Below are 21337 nucleotides of genomic sequence, written 5' to 3'. Positions count from 1 at the left end.
CACAGGCTACAAACAGGGGTGATTTTATTGAACCCGGTGTTACATCCATGTCTTGGAGAGCTTTCATTTCATTTTGAACATCAGTAAGGATTATGTTCAAGTGAAATTTAAGAGCTTATATTATTAACATATAGACTACCCCACCCAATCCCAACCCCAAGCACAAGCACAAACACAAATGCAAATTGTGCTGATGGCAACTTCTTTCAGGCAATATTTTCCATGTTTACACTTTCTTCCATCTTCACCCCTGCACAGAGTTGGGCCAGCTTTCGTTGCCGGGTCACAAGGTAAAGTGGAAGTGCAATTTTCTCTGGGTCATTGCTCGGAAAGTTCAGGGCAACACACAACTTGTTAATTATTTTTTGAACTTTTAACCAGCTGGTCTGAAGGTGAAGGTCAGCTTCTGTTAACCAGGAGTTTGTAAAGTTTTGCGTGGCTGGGGTTTTAAACTGAAAGGGAAAAAAATATGTTAATCAAACTGAATCAAAAGCCCATATCTGAACTAAGTGGAGTCTTGGCCTCACAGGCTTATCTCAGTACGAGTTTGCACTTTATGGTTTTACTTGCACTGCACTTTATTGGTAGCTTTTACACTTTATTGGGCACTGTTATTGTTTCTAAATCAATGCTCTGGGTAATATCTGATCTGTAGGAACAGCATGCAAGGCAAACTATTCTTGGTACACGTAAACAAAAATAAAACAATGCCAATACCAATACCAAATGGATCTTTGTAGGACCCAGTGAGTCACCAGAGATCATTTGGCCGGTTGAATCTTAAAGGAATCCATTTAGTCAAGGATGGCTAAAGAATTTATGAAGGAGAATAAAGAGTATTAGAGAGAACTCAAATTGAGAACATAGTATAAAAATGGACAGTAAGAGCCTAAACAGATACACTCTGAGCACTTTATTATGTTCCTCCTGTCCCTAATATAGTGGCCACTGGGTGTGCGTCCACAGTCTTCTGCTGCTGTAGCCTATCCACTTCAAGCGTGGTTCTCCGTGCTACAGTTACCTTCCTGTCAGTTGGACCAGTTTGGCCATTTCCCTCTGACCTCTCTCATTGACAAGGCGTTGTAGGTGAAGTCCTTAGCAGGACTGACTCCTCATTTTTTTGCCTCCTGTTCCTGCTGAAGGGTCAACTGTACTCTTTTCCACAGGTGCTGCCTGGCCTGCTGAGTTCCTCCAGCATTTTCTGAGGGTTAGATTGATCTTGGGGTAGGTTAAAGGTCAGCATAACAGTGCGGCTGAAAGGCCTGTACTGTGGTGTTATGTTCTACATGTTCTATGAATGTACCTCCAAAGGCCCGTCAAATTTCAGATTATAACAATGCGAGAAGAAGGACTCTTAACCTCCTCTTTGAATCGTTGGTTACTCTGTTAAATTGAACCCAAGTTTTTTGCTTTCGTTAGTAGGTGTAAAGAAACAGCAGTAAGATCTCTTGTTTTTGAACCTGTTCAGTTGGAACAGGCCCAGAATCCCCCCCACAGGGACGGGGATGACTGAGAGTAATCTTTCAATGTTTGCCATGCAAAATGAGATCACACAGGTTACCACTGATCAAGAACTCCCAGAGAGGAGTTCTGCTTACAGTAAGGAGGTTATCTCGGGAATTTACTCTTGGCAACTGTGACTTTCCAGTCCTCAAAATCAAAATTATACAGTGGGCAGGTGTGATATTTTCCCTGCAAGCCATCAGAAGCGGAACTGACTGTGGAATTACTGCAAGTCAAAGTTAAATATCATGTTAGCTTTTTTACATCCTTTAACAACTCTTGCTGTTGTTTTCTTGGTATTATTTATTTATAAATTTATTAAACATCAATAAATAAATAATTTTTTTTTGAATTTGCAGAGTTTGTCTTCTTTTGCACATTGGGTACTTGTCAGTCCTTGTGTGTAGTTTTTCATTGATTCTAGTGTATTTCCTTGATCTACTGTGAATGCCCGCAAGGAAATGAATCTCAGGGTTGTTGATAATAGAAACATAGAAAATAGGTGCAGGAGTAGGCCATTCGGCCCTTCGAGCCTGCACCGCCATTTATTATGATCATGGCTGATCATCCAACTCAGAACCCCGCCCCAGCCTTCCCTCCATACCCCCTGACCCCCGTAGCCACAAGGGCCATATCTAACTCCCTCTTAAATATAGCCAAAGAACTGGCCTCAACAGTTTCCCGTGGCAGAGAATTCCACAGATTCACCACTCTCTGTGTGAAGAAGTTTTTCCTAATCTCGGTCCTAAAAGGCTTCCCCTCTATCCTCAAACTGTGGCCCCTCGTTCTGGACTTCCCCAACATCGGGAACAATCTTCCTGCATCTAGCCTGTCCAATCCCTTTAGGATCTTATACGTTTCAATCAGATCCCCCCTCAATCTTCTAAATTCCAACGAGTACAAGCCCAGTTCATCCAGTCTTTCTTCATATGAAAGTCCTGCCATCCCAGGAATCAATCTGGTGAACCTTCTTTGTACTCCCTCTATGGCAAAGATGTCTTTCCTCAGATTAGGGGACCAAAACTTACCTTGAACTTTGAATCAAAACAAGCAATAAGGGAAAATACTGCAAATGCAGGTGAGGCTGGAGAAAGAAGTCACTGATTCATCCAGAAATTATAGATGTTTCATTCTTTATTAACAAATGCTACCTGATCTGCTGAGCGCTTTGTCTTTTCATTTCAGGTTTTAAGCAACTGCAGTAGTTCGCTTTTGTTACAAACAGATCATGGATCCTGGTGGATAGTTCTCTCCCAATTTGGCCAGCGTAATATTTGCTGCAGTCCCCACACTGGAATTTGTAGACCAGATTGGTCTTGTCTAATACCTTGGTTCATTCTTTTAGTCTGCAAAGTACTCTCCTGAACGTTGCTGTTGGCTTAGGTGTGATCGAAATTCTATTTTCTTGGAGCAACTGGGAGAAAACGATCTACAAGGATCTATGAACATCAACATCAACATCAATAAGGTAGCTTGACCAACTCTCCCTAGTCTCTACTCATGAAGATCAAGAGGGGCACAAATTTGACCGGGCATCAGTGGAAGTCATGACGCAAGCAAACATGCAGTCTGCAAGAGAATTCCTAGAAGTGTGGCTTCTGCAAATAATTCTCTGAATACACACGTAGACCTCAATCCTATTTATGAGCCAATGTGGGCAAAATTCCAGACCACAACACACAAAGTTCACCACACAACCAACCAGCAACAAGACTTTCTCGCGACATCAGAAATGAGCTTCTGTAGTGATAATCAAGCAGCAAATTGCTAAGTATATAAAGGCCAAGCATTTGGAGGGCACACCACAATTAACTGCGCATTGATGATGCCTTCTTGTATGGTGATGAAATCTTTGTGACTAAATTGGCAAGATCAGAGAACAACTCAACCCAAACAAAAAGCTGTACTTCAAGTTCCTGTTCAATCTCCCTGACACCCTGATTCTTACACACCCTTTGTGTTCAAAACCCCAGGTTCCTGCCCTCTCTTCCCACCCTCCGAGTTCCCAGTTCCTGCACTGTGTAATTTCTTTATAAAAGTGAATTAAAAAGTGTGTCAGAGTACCAGTACAATTGCAACATAGTCTAGAGTATACTCAGTGGCCACTTTATTAGGTACACCTACTCCTTAACGCAAATATCTAATTAATGTGTGGCAGCAACTTAATGTGTAAAAGCATGCAGACACGGTCAAGAGGTTCAGACCAAACATCAGAATGGGGAAGAAATGTAATCTAAGTGACTTTGACCGTGGAATGATTGTTGGTGACAGGCACAGTGGTGTATCTCAGAAACTGCTGATCTCCTGGGACTTCGCACAACAGTCTCTCAAGTTTACAGAGAATAGTGCAAAAAAAAATCCTGTGAGTGGCAGTTCTGTGGGAGAAAATGCCTTGTTAATGAGAGAGGTTAGAGGAGAATGGCCAGACTGGTTCAAGCTGACGGGAATGTGACAGTAACTCGGATCACCATGCATTACAACAGTGATGTCCAGAAGAGCAACTCTAAACGCACAACCTATCCAACCTTAATGTAGATGGGCTACAGCAGCAGAAGGTCACCAACATACACTCAGTGGCCACTTTATTAGGGAAAAGAGGCATCTAATAAAGTGGCCATTAACTATACTTTTTCAGCAGTTTTGTGGACATAATTTAAATACAAGCTATTTTAGATCTATTTAATTGACTGCCTCTTAAAAAATTTTTGACATAGAGCATGGAATAGGCCCTTTTGGCTCTTCAAGCCACATTGCCCAGCAACCAATGATTTAATTGTCTAATCACTCGACAATTTACAATGACCAATTAACCTACCAACCGGTACGTCTTTGGACTGTGGGAGGAAACTGGAGCACCCAGTGGAAACCCATGTGGTCACAGGGAGAATGGACAGGCAGTGTCAGGAACTGAACCCAGGTGTCCTGTAAAGTGTTGAGCTAACCACTATGCTACCATTGCATTTAAAGTTCACTGCAGGTCCGGTGAGACTTGAACTCTTGCCTCCTGATCGTCAGCCCGGATCTCGAGGAATTTCCAGGAACTTAATTGCACACGATAAAGTGAAATTGAACTGAAACCAGCAGGACACTTCACCTCCAGGTTCACTCCGAGGTTGAACTTTGCTTGTTTCCCCATTGCCAAAAAAGTCAGGAAGATCCGCTGTTGCTCTATAATCCTGACGCCGATGTTTTTGCTCAGAGAGATGAAAATCGGTTTAAAAGGCGTGAAGTTAAGTGGGGATGAGGGGTCTCGCCACAGCCATCGCCGCAGCCGGATGCCGCATTCATCTGCATAATGCCCTCCGAAAGCGTTAGTATGTACCCTGCACATAAAGCAGAAGCATACAGGGTCGTGAATAACGACAGACTCAAAAATATGTACTAAACTGTCTCCCGGACAAAAAGCTGAACAGCAGAGCCATCAAGCATTTTTTCAGTTCAATGGAGATTGCACATTAATCTTTTCTTTGCAGCGATGCTGTGAGGCTTGCACTCTGTGTTCTTTAAAGTGGAATTTTTTAACATGAACAATGGGAGGGCACCAGAACATTCAGGAACCCCACGCAGCATGTTCCTGATGCAGACATCCCAACCTGCAAAAACTCATTTCAGGGAGGTAGCACCATCAATTTGCGGGAGACTCCCGGGACTTGCAGGAGAGGTGGGATGTCTGCAATAGAGTAGCTCCTTAGCAGCTGGCCAGCTAGTTTAAATAACGTTAGCTATGCTAAAATGAACGAATGACACCTGTTAAACTCACCTCAACATGTCTTTTACAGTCTTAACCCACCATGGACAATAGAAAAGTCACTGCTGCAAACAGAGCAGCAAGCAACACTGTCATTATTTTTGACCCCTATTAGGCAGGGGTACACTTTAGGGTAGTCTGGGGTGACGTACGCTTTATATTTTTTTTTGGAACACTCTGCAATGGCGTGCTCTTGCTCGCACTCTCTCGCTTGCTTTCTCTCTCGCTCGCTTGCCTTCGCTCCCGCGCGCACGCTCTCTCTTGCTTTTCTCTCGCTTTCAAAAAAATTGATTTCCGTGATATTGTATATAATTTATGGGCATCAGGGAGCCACTATTAATATGCGGGAGACTCCCGGAAGTTCCGGGAGAGGTGGGATGTCTGCTGATGGTTTTACTGGGCTTATGCCCATATGGGCCTGTACTCGCTGCAGTTTAGAAGAATGATTGTGGGGGGGGCGGGATCTTATTGAAACCGATCGAATGTTGAAAGGCTTAGATTGAGTGGATGTGGAGAGGATGTTCCCACTTGTGGGTGAGTCTAAGACCAGAGGGCACAGCCTCAGAATAGCAGGAATTCCCTTTAGAACAGAGGTGAGGGGGGATTTCTTTAGTCCAAAGGTGGTGAATCTGTGGAAACTGTTGTTAGGTTTATTTACTTATTAACTTAGAGGCGCAGCATGGAACAGGCTCTTCCGGCCCAGCCGGCCTAGCAACCCACCTACTTAACACTAGTCTAATTAAAAATGACCAAACAAGAGAAAGTCTGCAGATGCTGGAAATCCGAACAACACGCACAAAATGCTGGAGGAACTCAGCAGGCCAGGCAGCATCTACGGAAAAAAGTACAGTCGACGTTTCAGGCCCAAACTCTTCGGCAGGACTGGAGAAGTAAAGCTGAGGAGTAGATTTGATAGGTGGGTGGGGGGGTGGTGAGAAATGCCAGGCGACTGGTGAAACGGAGGGGGAGGGATGAAGCAGAGAGCTAGGAGGTTTCGCAACATAGACTGATCCATGTAGCTGGCAAACAGGCAGGCATAGCTGGGACCCATGCGAGTGCCCATGGCTACCCCTTTTGTTTGAAGGAACTGGGAGGACCCAAAGGAGAAATTATTTAGAGTAAACATAGAACATAGAATAGTACAGCACATTACAGGCCCTTCGGCCTACAATGTTGTGCCGACCCTCAAACCCTGCCTCCCATATAACCCCTCACCTTAAATTCCTCCATATACCTCTCTAGTAGTCTCTTAAACTTCACTAGTGTATCTGCCTCCACCACTGACTCAGGCAGTGCATTCCACGCACCAACCACTCTCTGAGTAAAAAACCTTCCTCTAATATCCCCCTTGAACTTCCCACCCCTTACCTTAAAGCCATGTCCTCTTGTATTAAGGAGTGGTGCCCTGGGGAAGAGGCGCTGGCTATCCACTCTATCTATTCCTCTTAATATCTTGTACACCTCTATCATGTCTCCTCTCATCCTCCTTCTCTCCAAAGAGTGAGGACAAGTTCCGCTAGGCGGAGGAAAGTGGTGGTAGAGGGGAACTGGGTGGGTCTGGTGAAACGTGTATAGGGGGTATATAGGGACTTCCTAGCTCTTTGCTTCATCCCTCCCCCTCCAAGTTTCAACTATCACCTGGCGCTTCTCTCTTCCCTCCCCCCCACCTTTCAAATCTATTCCTCAGCTTTTTTTCTCCAGTCCTGCCGAAGGGTTTCGGCCCAAAACATCAACTGTACTTTTCTTTCCCCACAGGTGCTGCCTGGCCTGCTGAGTTCCTCCAGCATTTTGAGTGTGTTGTTAAAATGACCAATCACCCTACTAACTGGTATGCCTTTGAAATGTGGGAGAAAACCCCAGGTGGTTCACAGGGAGGAACGTACATAGTCCTTACAGATGGCATTGGAACTGAACTCCGACTGTAACAGTGTTGCTGTAACCGTTACGTTACCATGGTGCCCCTAAAAATTTAAAGCGGGGGTTGATAGATCATTGACTAGTCAGGGCAACAAAGGTCATGGGGAGATGGCAAGAGAATGGGGTTGAGAGGGATAATATATCAGCCATGATAGATTGGCAGAGAAGACTCAATGGGCTGAAAAGCCTAATTCTGCTCCTATATTTTATGGTGTTATAATCTTAACTGCACCCTCAGTCCTCCCCCCACCACCACTCCAGCACTGTCCGCTATGTTGGCAGGAGGTATTTGGCACAGCAGACACTTCTGGACCCTGCCTAGAGGAAGCTCCTTGGGGCAGGGTCCCAGGCATAACCATTTTCAGGTCCTCATCCTTCCTTGGGATGCTCACTGATAAACTACACTGTACTCTAATCTGTTCATAGTTCAGATAATGAAGTAGCCCTTATCTGCAGGCAGCAAGAACGGGAATACTTACAGGCATAGCCTGATAAGTGGCGTACATGGGAAACCCACCACCTTCAGAGAGTGGTGCAGACAGCACAGTGCATCTGTAGATGTGAACTTCCCACTATTCAGGACACTTACAAAGACTGGTGTGTCAAAAGGGCCCAAAGGATCATTGGGGACTCGAGCACCCCAACCACAAACTGTTCCAGCTGCTACCATCTGGGAAACGGTACCGCAGCGTAAAAGCCAGGACCAGCAGGCTCTGAGACAGCTTCTTCCACCAGGCCATCAGACTGATTAACTCATGCTAATACAATTGTATTTCTAAGCATTATTGACTGTCCTGTTGTACATACTATTTATTATAAATTACTATAAATTGTACATTGCACATTTAGAAGGAGATGCAATGTAAGGATTTTTATGTGAAGGATGTAAGTAATAAAGTTAATTCAATTCTCATTTGTTCCTGCTTCTAACTCGGAGATATTCTGATGTTCCTTCGTAACTAGTGTGTCCAGATCTTGCAGCAAATAGCCCAGTGTGAACATAAGAATGGGAATTGGTTTATTATTGTCACATGTATTGAGGTACAGTGAAAAACCTTGTTTGGCGTGCCATCCATTTCATTACATCGAGGTAGTTTGAGGGAAAACAATAACAGAATGCAGAATAAAGTGTTAGCTACAGAGAAAGTGCAGTGCAGGCAGACAACAAGGTGCAAAGCTATAATAAGGGAGATTGTGAGGTCAAGCGTCCATCTCACCACGCTAGGGGACCGTTCAATCATCTTGTAGGAGTGGGATAGAGCTGACTTTCAGCCTGGTAGTACACGTTTTCAGGCTTTTGTATCTTCTGCCTATGGTGAGGACGGAGAAGAGAGAATGTGTGTGATGGGTGAGGACTTTGATTATGCTGGCTGCTTTACTGAGGTAGCGAGAAGTGCAGGACATCTTCTCCAAAGGAAGTGTAGTCACTCTGACGGACTAGCTATGAGGCAGGATGAACAAAGCTGTGGCGGCAGGGGAGGAATTGGATGAGATAGGGGTAGAATATAGACATGGAGAATTCGACAGAAGGGAGTGCAAGAGAGGTTAGTGATAAAGAGCAGATGGAATAGAGTGAGTCAGACGCAGAATAGTGCAAGATTCAAACGCAGAAGGAAAGCTGCCAGTTGTAGCAAATTTCTTAGAATGGAAGACCTGTGAGATCATGAGAGGTTGTTTGATTACAATTACTTACATCAAACAAGAAAATGAATGAAGATACACTTGCTTTCCAAATGCTTTGGAAATGCATTCAATTCATTACTTAGAAAAATCTATATCAAAAACTACAAAGTTTAATACCTCAAACACGAGAAAATCTGCAGATGCTGGAATTTCAAGCAACAGACATAAAAGTTGCTGGTGAACGCAGCAGGCCAGGCAGCATCTCTAGGAAGAGGTACAGTCGACGTTTCGGGCCGAGACCCTTCGTCAGTGTCCGAGTCCAGACGAAGGGTCTTGGCCCGAAACGTCGACTGTACCTCTTCCTAGAGATGCTGCCTGGCCTGCTGCGTTAACCAGCAACTTTTATGTGTGTTGCTTTAAGTTTAATACCTTATCTACTATGGTTTCTTAGCTGGGCAGTGCTGAAAGGCAGAAGCTGTGCTGGAGAATGGATCAAGTATTGTGCTCCACCTTAAATGAAGGCATAGCTTCAGAATAGAGGGATGTCCCTTTAGAACAGAGATGAGGAGGAATTTGTTTAGCCATATGGTAATTCATTGTCACAGACGGCTGTGGAGGCCAAGTCATTGGGTGTATTTCAAGTGGAAGTTGATAGGTTTGTAATTAGTAAGAGTGTCCAAAGTTATGGGGAGAAGGCAGGAGAATGGGGTTGAGAGGGATAATAAATCAGCCATGATGGAATGGCAGAGAAGACTTGATGGGCCAAATGGCCTAATTCTGCTCCTATGTCTATTGGTCTTTGTTATGAAGGAACATCAGAATATCTTCAAGTCAGAATCAGGGACAAATGGGAATGGAGCTTAGAAAAATATCCGGTAGGACGTTCTAGACAGTTTCTAGAGTAGGTTACATGGCCGGTACAACATTATGGGCCGAAGGGCCTGTAATGTGCTGTAGGTTTCTATGTTTGTAGAAGGCGGTAGTTTTCCCATGTTTTACCACTTAACGGACCGTGCCTGGAAGTATCTATCAGTTTATTCAAAAGGGCCAGTGACTTACCAGACCACACCGTTCGGATGATAACAAGTACACCTTCCATAGGAGGTGAAGATTGCCTGAATGGCTGGGTCATCAGCCCTGTCCTGCTGTACGACACAGGTCATTTTCTTTTCAGTGTCGATAAAAATCTGGATGGCCAGGTTTCCAGAGGGGTAACTAACAGGGGTTAAGGAAGCATGGCAAATTTGTACATGTCACATAGATCAAAGCTTTGTATGCACTTAAACGAACTTTTAGGAGACAGGAGACCCATGAAAGATCAGGCTAGGCTATAAACAGCAATAAACAACACACAGCCCAGATAATATGGTAAAGTGTTAGATTGGTTTACTGAGAAGGCAGTTAAGCATAACTATTTGAAATTTACAATCCATTTATAATGAAATGTTAAGCATATGAGGAGCGTTTGATAGCTCTGTACTCACTGGAGTTTAGAAGAATGAGGGGAGATCTCACTGAAACCTCTCAAATATTGAAAGACCTAGGTAGAGTGGATGTGGAGAGGATATTCTTTATCGTGGGAGAGTCTGGTACCAGAGGGCACAACCTCAGAATACAATGACGTCCCTTTCGAGAACAGGAAGAATTTCTTTAGTCCGAGGATGGTGAATCTGTGGAATTCATTGCCACAGATGGCTGTGAAGGCCAAGTCATTGGGGGGTATATTTAAAGTGGAGGTTGATAGGTTCTTGATTGCTGAGAAGGCAGGAGAATGGGGTTGAGAAGGAAAATTAACTGTCCATGATCAAATGTCATAGCATACTCAATAGGCCAAATGGTCTAATTCTGCTCCTATGTCTTGTGGTCTTATGGAATACCCTGAAACAGACAGGGACTAGAAGCAGCACACTAAAGGTACAAGAGGAACTTAGCAAACCAGGCAGTATCTATGGAGTGGAATAAATAGCCTCTGGCTTCTGCCCCCTTCCTTTCCAGTCCCGATGAAAGATCTCGGCCCGAAACATCGACTGTTCATTCCCCTCTATAAATACTGTCTGACTTGTTGAGTTCCTCCAGCATTTTGTGCGCTGCTCAAGACTTCCAGCATCTACAGAATCGCATGTTTGGGGCTGGGAGTGTGATTTTCTGTTCTGAATCACAGGTAAGGAGTTTCTGGAATGAATTAGTTGTGCAATACACCTCATGGGACAAAGCGGCCACTTTTAATCAGTAACCATCTGGACAGGGAGATAATTGTTTACTTCTGACTCTTATCTCCTGAGTCTTCCTGGAAAGTGTTTTATCTTGACAGTTGAGAACAGGTTTGGCTTAATGCTAAAGGGATTCAGTGGGCCGAGGTGGGAGCGAGGGGGAAAGTAGTTATCGATGTTTGGGGTCAAGACCCTGTATTGGGAAGCAAGCCAGTATAAAGGGCAGAGGTGGAAGAATGAGACGGGGTTAGTAACCTGCAAATGGTCATCGTGTACTGGCGTCAGCAGTAATGCCTGGTCAGCAAAATGTGGATTTATGTATTTATTGTCTCATTATCAGAATCAGGTTTAATATCACCGGCACGTGTCGTGAATTTGTTGTCTTTGCAGCAGCAGTACAATGCAATACATAAAGATAGAAAAATGTGAATTGCAGCAAGTATATATTATTAAATAGTTAAATTAAATAATTAGTGCAAAATAAAAAGTAGTGAGGTAGTGTTCAGGTGTTCAATGTCTGTTCAGAAACAGCTTCTTCCCCTCTGCCACCCGATTCCTAAGTGGATATTGAACCCTTGGACACTACCTATTTTTAATATACAGTATTTCTGCTTTTTGCACTTTTTTAATCTATTCGATATACATATACTGTATAAAGTATATTGAATAAGCTTTACTTATTTATTATTACTTTTTTTCTTCTTCTATATTACGTATTGCATTGAACTGCTGCTGCTAAGTTAACAAATTTCACGTCAGATGCCGGTGATAGTAAACCTGATTCTGATTCTGATGGTGGAAGGGAGGAACCTCTTCCTGAATCGTTGAGTCTGTGCCTTCAGCCTCCTGTATCTCCTTCCTGATGGGAGCAATGAGAACAAGGCGTGACATGCTGATGCAGGTTTTTAATGATGGACGCTGCCTTTTTGAGGCGTTGCTCCTTGACAATGTCCAGGGTTTACTTTATTTACTTGGAGATAGAGCACGGAGCAGGCAGGTATGGCTTAACAAGCCACTCCAGCCAGCAACCCATCTATTTAACCCTAGCCTAATCATAGGACAATTTACAAAGACTAATTAACCTATTAACTGGTACGTCTTTGGACGGTGGGGGGAAACTGGAGCACCCAGAGGAAACCCAGGTGCTCATGGAGAAAACGTGCAAAACACCTTACACACGGTGCCGGAATTGAACTCTGAACTCCGACGCCCTGAGCTCCGGTTGCGCTAACCGCTACGCTACCAGTTCTGTCCCCACCCCTCCAAGCACAAGTCAGTCGTGTGAAATTGGCCTCACACAGGAAACTGGGTTGATGGTCTATCTTACACTGCTGGCTCTAATGGAAAAATGCAATAACCAATGTGAAAGCTGGCTGTGAATCTTCCTTTGGGCTATTGGGTCGACAAATTTCAGGCCAGCAGTACAAAAAAATTGCAAATGTGTGAAATCTGAAACAAAATACAGAAAAGACTGGAAATAATCAGCAAGTCAGTCAGCACTTACAGAGAAAGAAACAAATCATCTTTTATCAGAACTGGAAAAAGTTAAAGATGCACGTTCGAAGGCAGAAAAAATACAGGAGTAGTGGGGTATGAAATAAAAGCTATGGATTTTGATAAGGCAGGTGAGAATTAATGCCAAAATAGACGACTTGCTGGAGAAACAAAGATAGAAAACACAGGAAACACTCAGCAGGCTGGACAGCATCAGCAGAGAGGGAAACAGAGTTAGAGCTTTCAAACCTTTCAATGACAGTGACGCAGCAATATGGAGAAAGAGTAGAAATGGCATCTCCCATTCCACCTTGTCGTGGACCTTGTGCTTTGGGCAGCAGTTAGTGTAATGCTATTACAGTGCCAGTGACCCGGGTCCAATTCCAGCGCTGTCTGTAAAGAGTTTTTACATTCTCCATGTGTCCGCATGGGTTTCCTCCCACAGTCCAAATACGTACAGGCTAGCAGGCTAATTGGTCACAAGGGTGTAACTGGGCAGTGCAGACTCTTTGGGTCAGAAGGGTCTGTTATTGGACTGTATCTCTAAACAATTCTCAAAAGTAATAACATCTTACAGTAGGTTAAAAAGTTGGCACGGTATCAAGGGCTGAAGGGCCTGTACTGCGCTGTATAGTTCTATGTTTTTCTTCCTGCCTGCAGAAAAATCAGTCTCAAAGTTGTATATAACAAATATGTACTCTGATAATTAAGTTTACTTTGAACTTCAAAAAGGAGAATAATAATGCCATGGTAGTGTAACGGTTAGTGTGACGCTATTACAGCTCGGGGCATCAGAGTTCGGAGTTTAACTTTGGTGCCGTCGGTAAGGAGTCTCTGTCTGTCCTCCGCATGGAATGCTTGGGTTTTCCCTGGGCGCTCCGGTTTCCTCCCACAGCTCAAAGACGTACCGGATAGGTTAATTGGCCATTGTGATTAGGTGACTTGGCTCGAAGGCTGTACTCCGCACTGTATCGCCAAATAAATAAATAAATAAAATTTACAAAAGTGGCCCCACTTGGAGTACTGTGCTCAGTTCTGGTCGCCTCACTACAAGAAGGATGTGGAAGCCATAGAAAGGGTGCAGAGGAGATTTACAAGGATGTTGCCTGGATTGGGGAGCATGCCTTATGAAATCAGGTTGAGTGAACTCGGCCTTTTCTCCTTGGAGCGACGGAGGATGAGAGGTGACCTGTTAGAGGTGTACAAGATGATGACAGGATAGTCAGAGGCTTTTTCCCAGGGCTGAAATGGCTGCCACAAGAGGACACAGGTTTAACGTGCTTGGGAGTAGGTACAGAGGAGATGTCAGGGGTAAGTTTTTTACTCAGAGAATGGTAAGTGCGTGGAATGGGCTGCCCGGAAACAGTGGTGGAGGCGGATATGATAGGGTCTTTTAAGAGACTTTTGGATAGGTACATGGAGCTTAGAAGAATAGAGGGCTATGGGTAAACCTCATAATTTCTAAGGTAAGGACATGTTCGGTACAAATTTGTGGGCCAGAGGGCCTGCATTGTGTTGTAGGTTTTCTATGTTTCTATCTTTCTAAATTAATTAATTAAAAATAATGAGAATAGACAGGCTTAACAACAATTAATGACATTTAAAGTAACAATTAGAACATAGGACATAACACAGCAGACTAACAATCAAATCAATTAAAGTGTCTGCTTGCAGTTTACTTGATACTGTTTCACAGAACAGAAAACAGTACAGCACAGTACAGCACAGTATGGGCCCTTCAGCTTATGATATCGTGCTTATTTTTTTAGCCCCTACTTTAAAATCAATCTAATCCTTCCCTCCCACATAACCCTCTATTTTTCTACCATCCATGTGCATATCTAAGAATTTCTTAAAGCCCCCTAATGTATCTGCCTTGACCATCGCCCTTGGCAGGGCCTTTCACTCACCCACCAATCACTCAGTAAAAAAAACTACATCCAACATCATCTCCCCTACACTTCTCTCCAATCACTTAAAAATTACGCCCTGTGTATTAGCCACTTCCACCCTGGGAAAAAGACTCTGGCTGTCCACTCGGTCAATGCATTTTATCATTTCTGCCCATTGATTTTAACGTGAGGGCTGAACATGTGTGTGGGTGTGGGGTTTACTCTGGGAAAGGCTCAGCGGGTGCCTGGAGCTCTGTGCAGGTTCACGCTGCCCACTGGAGTTCATTGGTGCCTCGTCTGGTCCACTGGAAAATGCTTTGCTGGCTCCAGCCCGTGTCAATGGGAAGAAAACGCAAGTTTCCGAAGTATTGATATCCAGGTAGAAGATCTAATTGGGAACAGCTGTTATTTGGCACGTCTACACCGGACATGTGGAGGGTGATTAAAGATCGACTGCACAGAGTGCAGGACAGGGACGTTCCAGTCAGAAAGGAGGACAAGGATTGCAAGGTAAGAGAACCTTACACGTGGAGGAAGGTGATGAGTTTAGTCATCAAGATAAAGGAAAAGTATGCAAAGCTTAAGGAATTCAAATCAAACAGAGCCCTTGAGGGTGTAAAGAAGCCTGAAAAAAACTCAAGAGGGGAATTAGGAAAGTCAGGAGTCCATCAAAAGTCCTAGGCAAGAGGATTATAGAGAATCCCAATGCATTCTATACAGACATCAGGAGTAAGTGGATAACTAGAGAGAGGGTAGGACCACTCCAGAATAAAGAACAAAGGTGGGGGGGAGGGGGAAATTTGCTTGGATATGGAGAAGTAGGTGAGGTCCTTAATACTTTATATCAATTGTTTACCAAGGAGAAGGACATGGAGGACAGGGAGATCTGTGCCAAGAGTATTAATTTGCTAGGTAAAGAGTATTTATTTTGAGGTAAATGAGGAGGTAGTGTTGAGTCTCTTAAAGAGCAGGAAGATGGATAAGTCCCACAGCCTGATGGGATATACTCTAGGTTATTCGGAGAGGCAAGAGACATGACTACTGGGGCTTTGACCATTAAATATATTCATGTATGCTCTAGCCACAGGTGAGGTCCTGGAGGACTGGCAAGTAGATAATGTTGTTCCATTATTCAAGAAAGGAAACAACGAAAATCCTGGAAACAACAGACTGGTGAGTTTCATGTCAGTGGTAGGGAAGATAACAAGGAAAATTCTTAGGGATAGGATCAATGAGCATTTGGATAATTAGGAAGAGCCAGCAAGACTTCTGTATGGGGCAAGTCATGTCTTACTAACCTTATTGAGTTTTTTGACAAGGTGACGAGGGTAATGATTGAAGTAGAGCTGTGGATGTTGTCTACATGGATTGTTGTCGACATGGATGTTGTCTACATTTGACAAAGTCCATCATGAGAGGCTCATCCAGGAGATCTACATGCATGGGATCAATGGTGGATTTGCCATTTCGATTCAGAACTGGCTTGCCCATAGAATATAGAGGGTAGTGGATGATGGTACTTATTCTAGCTGGAGTTTGGTGATTAGAGGTGTACTGCAGGGATCTCTATGGGGACCTCTGCTGTTTGTGATGTGTATGAACGACCTGGATGAAAATGTAGAGGAATGGGTTAGTAAGTTTGCAGGTAATCTGAAGATTGGTGGTGTTGTAGAAAACTGGCAAAAATACACTGGGATACGGATCAGTTGCAGATATGGGCGGAGAAATAGCAGGTGGACTTTATGTGAAGTGTTGCACCTTGGTGAGAGAGTACACTGTTAGGGCAAGACCCTTAACAATGTTGATGAGCAGAGGGATCTGGGGGCCCAAGTTCATAGTTCCCTGTGAGTGGCTACTCAGGTTGATAGGGTGGTTAAGAAGGTTTATAGCACACTTGTCTTTATTAGTTGAGGCACTGAGTTCAATAAGCAGAAAGTTATGTTGCAGCTTTATAAAACTCTAGTTGCCAGGCCATCAGACTGATTAACTCACACGGATACAATTGTATTTCTATGTTATAGTGACTATCCTGTTGTACATACTATTTATTACAAATTACTTTAATTGCACATTGCACATTTAGATGACGATCTAACAAAGATTTTTACTCCTCATGTTTGTGAAGTATGTAAGAAATAAAATCAGTTCAATTCAATCTGGACTATTGCATACATTTCTTGTCACTCATTTTAGGAAGGATGACGAGGCTTTGGAGAGGGTGCGGAAGAGGTTTACCAGGATGCTGCCTGGATTAGAGGGCATGGGCTATAATGAGAGCTGGACAAACTTGATTGGGTTTCTCTGGAGCAGTGGAGGCTGAGGGGAGATCTGACAGAGGTTTATAAGATTATGAGAGGCGTAGATAGAGTAGACAAGGGGTATTTCTTTCCCAAGGCCAAAACGTCTAATACCAGAGGGCATTTAAGGTGAAAGAGGTTAAGTTCAAAAAAGATGTGAGGAGCAAGTTTTTTTATAAACACAGAGAGTGGTATGTGTCTGGAATGCCCTGTCTGGTAGAGGCAGGTACATTAGGGATTTTTCAGAGATCTTCAGACAGACACATGAATGTGTGGAAAATGAAGGATAGGGACATTGTGTAGGAGAAGGGGTTAGTTTAGTTGGCCGTTTGATTACTAATTGAATTGGTTTGGCACAACATTGTGGGTTGAAGAGCCTGTTCCTGTGCAATGATGTATAAGTATTTTAACTATTTATATACCACAGCTCCTTCAGAGGAAATTGAAGACAGCATATTGTATCACATGAAGGAAATGACTATATACCAATGAACTCCAGCCTGAATCAAATACTTTTTCATTCCTGGGCTTTACACAAAGGATACAAGATCTGAGCTGTTCCATCTGCAAGGGATGTGAGAAACCTATTCCCATTGCTGTAGTTCTTCACCAGGAAAGAGAGCGGAAGACCCTTTGGGAAAAGTTAAAGATGAAATTGTGATAGTATCTGCAATTTGTATGTTTATCCCAAACATTTATAGGGAACATAAGAGAATCATTTATGGCCAATATGCCTAGTGTGCCTATGGTGGACAAAGTAGAAAGCTATTCAGGTAAATACCACTTTCCAGCTCAGCAGATGAAGCCATTCGACAGACACATGAAATTGGAAACTTGAATATAGAAGTTGGCATGTCATGTTACAGCTGTACCAGATATTGGTGAGCCCACACAGGGAGTATTGTGTCTAGACATTGGTGAGCCCACACAAGGAGCAGTGTCCAGGCATTCGTGAGTATACACAAGGAGTATTGTCTCTAGACATTGGTGAGCCCACACAAGGGGTATTGTGTCCAGGATGTGCCCTTTTCTCATCACTACCATCAGATAGGGGATACAGGAGTCTGAAAACACACACTCAACATTTTTGGAACAGTTTCTTCCTCTCCTCCATCAGATTTCTGAATGAACGCTGATTCTAGCAAATTTCTACAGGCGTACCGTGGGGAACGTTCTCACTGATTGCATCACTTTCTTGTACAGAGGGGCCACTGCACAGGATCAGAAAAAGCTGCAGAGGGTTGGAAACTCAGCCAGCTCCATCATGGGAACTAACCTCCCCAGCACGGAGGACATCTTCAAAAGGAGATGCCTCACAAAGGCGACATCCATCATTAAGAACCCCCATCACCCAGGACATGCCCTCTTCTCATTGCTACCCTCAACGGGGAGGTACATGCTAGGAACAGCTTCTTCCCCTCGAATTGCAGGTATCGCCAATCATCTTGAATGTTACAATAACAATGAAGATTTGGATGGTGCAATCATTGAAAGCATCGCATGAAGACAGTCCACTATCTGCATTAGGTGTCTGCACTGATTTTCTTCATTTACAGTCGATCAGAAGAACATGTCAGTGTACACTGAATGAATTCCTCCTTCGATAACTACCAGGAACTAATACACAGTTTTATAGTACGTTAATAGTACGGGTAGTGTTCTAATTTGTTCTGTATTTCATATACATACATATTTTGTTACTCAGTTTGTCCTTTTTTATACCTTTTTAAATAGTCCTATGAAACTTCAACTAATTGGGACAGTTGCTTAACTGGGCCAAAATGTACTGGTCCTGATGTGTCCCAATTAACCGGAATCCACTGTATACAGCCTTTTACAGATTAGAACAAATAGGTTAGAGAAACTGGAACAGGATAAATTCCAGATGAACTCTATCCTGCCTGAACTGGTTAACTTTGGACCATACAGAAACAACTCCCATTTATAGAGCACAACAATTAATAACACTTGGCTGTGACTTGCACTTACAGCACTGATTGCTCATTCTTTAGAACGAGCCACATCCTTGAGCCGCTGTAATCTACGGAAAGTTACTAACAGAGAGTAGTTTGATACGGAGTTCAACAACTTTGACCCAGCGTTAACAAAACACTGCAGACAAATCATTGCGAACACCCTGTAAACTGGGAGCTTTTCAATGTTCCCTTCTGGAAAGAGCTGTATAGGCTATTAAAACAAAAACTTCACTCCATTTAAAAAGCTCCCCCCCCAAATATAACTTATTATTTAATTATATATATATATATATATATATATATATATATATATAGCTCTTTTTCTTCTGCATTTTCCACATGATTCTCTGCAACACCCTTACCCTAGTTTCAATCAACATTAATGTACTCCAGTTAAGAAAACACCTGCACAAATACCTTATGCCAACTGAATGTCTCATCCACTACTTCTGTGAAAATGGCGTCCCATTCAGTCTCCTCCTCTTTTGGGCTGTTTAAGCTTTCCACATCCTGTGAAGTTGATAGCTGAAAGGAAATTCTGGTCTGTCTTTTTGATCCTGATTTAGGGCGATGGAGTGGAGGAAGAAGGTAAGGAATAAGGAAAGTAAAATTCAACGTTTAGCAACGGTTCAAACCTGCCAACTTTTTTTTACAGGTAATTACTATTGGCACTGTTGGTGAATGCTTGCAAAGCTTCCAGAGGTGATGCCTCAAAAAGGTAGCGTCTGTCATTAAGGACCCCCATCCCCACGACATGCCATCTTCTCATTGCTACCATCAGGAAGGAGGTACACACACCCAACGCTTTCCGAACAGCTTCTTGTCAAGCTGTATCAGCGCTTGCCTTTGCCCCTCCCTTGGACTACATCAGTGACGTGGAGAGGGGGAACCTGCTGCATGGGCAACAGCCGATTCTTCAAATCTTCCCGCCCAGGCTTGCACCCTGGAGAGGACACAGTCTTCCAGAGGTGCAAACCCATGATACACACACACACACACACAAACAAACAAACAAACAAACACACACACACACACATATACACATATATACCTACACACAGACACAGTATATATACACATACACACCCAGTAGCCACTTAATTAGGTACATTCATAAAGCTGTTAAAATCAGCCAATCACATGGCAGCAACTCAATGCATAAAAGCATGCAGACATGGTCAAGAGGTTCAGTTGTTGTTCAGATCAAACATCAGAATGGGGAAGAAATGTGATCCAAGAGGCTTTCACTGTGGAATGATTGTTGGTGCCAGACAGGGTGATTTGAGTATCTCAGAAATTGCTGATACCTGGGATTTTCATGCACAACAGACTCTAGAGTTTACAGAGAATGGTGTGAAAAAAAATCATCCAGTGAGCGGCAGATCTGTGGCTGAAAATGCCTTGTTAATGAGAGAGGTCAGAGGAGAATAGCCAGACTGGTTCAAGCTGACAGGAAGGCAACTGAAACTCAAATAAGCACACGTTGCAACAGTGGTGCGCAAATGAGCACAAACATTGAATCTTGAAGTACTTGGGCTACAGCAGCAGAAGACCACTAACGTACACTCAGTGGCCACTTTTTTAGGTACTGGAGTGTATTTCGTATTGTAATTTATAGTTTCTTTGTGTGCATAAGCCAGTGATATTAAACCTGATTCTGATCTGACCCCCGGTTAGCAGTCACCTTGCCAACCACTCCCACAAATACAAATTAATTAAAAAGATTAACTACATTGCACTGGATCACTGAAGGCATAATAGTAAAAAAAACTATATAAAATAAACACTTAAACTGAATTAATATCTAAACCACAGGAAGAAACCTTACCACTGCTGGGTTTCTGTGCAGTTTCTTTGGCTTTCTTGAGATATTTTTCCATTGTTCTCTTATGTAACCTGGAAAATCAAAATATAGGATATAGTGAGTTAAAGGGTTCTGGCTGAGACATTTGCAGTACCCAATTCAGGGCAACATTATCTTGTTGCCACCATAATAACCTCTGTCCAAATTGTACTGTTTTCACCTGTGTAGGTATCTGCAACTTTTGCCATGTGGCACCCCCTACTGGTAAAACAACATTACAGCAACCCTTGGCCTCCATGATGAGGTTATCATAGTCATAGTCATACCTTATTGATTCCGAGGGAAATTGATTTTCATTACAGTTGCACCATAAATAATTAAATAGTAATATGTAAATTATGCCAGGAAATAAGTCCAGGACCAGCCTATTGGCTCAGGGTGTCTGACCCTCTGAGGGAGGAGTTGTAAAGTTTGATTGCCACAGGCAGGAATGACTTCCTATGACGCTCTGTGTTGCATCTTGGTGGAATGAGTCTCTGGCTGAATGTACTCCTGTGCCCACCCAGTACATTATGTAGTGGATGGGAGACATTGACCAAGATGGCATGCAACTTAGACAGCATCCTCTTTTCAGACACCACTGTCAGAGGGTCCAGTTCCATCCCCACTGTATCACTGGCCTTACGAATGAGTTTGTTGATTCTTTTGGTGTCTGCTACCCTCAGCTTGCTGCCCCAGCACACAAGAGCAAACATGATCGCACTGGCCACCACAGACTCAAAGAACATCCTCAGCGTCGTCTGACAGATGTTAAAGGACCTCAGTCTCCTCAGGAAATACAGATGGCTCTGACCCTTCTTGTAGACAGCCTCA

At 43.3% G+C, this 21337-nt stretch overlaps 1 protein-coding gene across 1 annotated transcript in view; it reads right to left on the bottom strand.

The window, feature by feature from the left end:
- Positions 1–206: 206 nt before the first annotated feature.
- The window catches only part of LOC134345147 (glutamate-rich protein 6-like), a 70894-nt gene continuing 49763 nt past the window's right edge, over positions 207–21337 (bottom strand). The window contains exons 10-15 of the mRNA XM_063045352.1: positions 20489–20556; positions 19078–19217; positions 17230–17315; positions 9851–10006; positions 4598–4826; positions 207–452 (exon numbers count right to left, since the gene is read on the bottom strand). Coding sequence (XP_062901422.1) covers positions 207–452; positions 4598–4826; positions 9851–10006; positions 17230–17315; positions 19078–19217; positions 20489–20556 — 925 coding nt within the window. The remainder of the gene's footprint in view (positions 453–4597; positions 4827–9850; positions 10007–17229; positions 17316–19077; positions 19218–20488; positions 20557–21337) is intronic.

Source organism: Mobula hypostoma, chromosome 4 (assembly GCF_963921235.1).
Source record: "Mobula hypostoma chromosome 4, sMobHyp1.1, whole genome shotgun sequence".
NCBI lineage: Eukaryota > Metazoa > Chordata > Chondrichthyes > Myliobatiformes > Myliobatidae > Mobula > Mobula hypostoma.
Note: the sequence above shows the minus strand (reverse complement) of the source record. Positions and strands in the feature narration are given on the sequence as shown.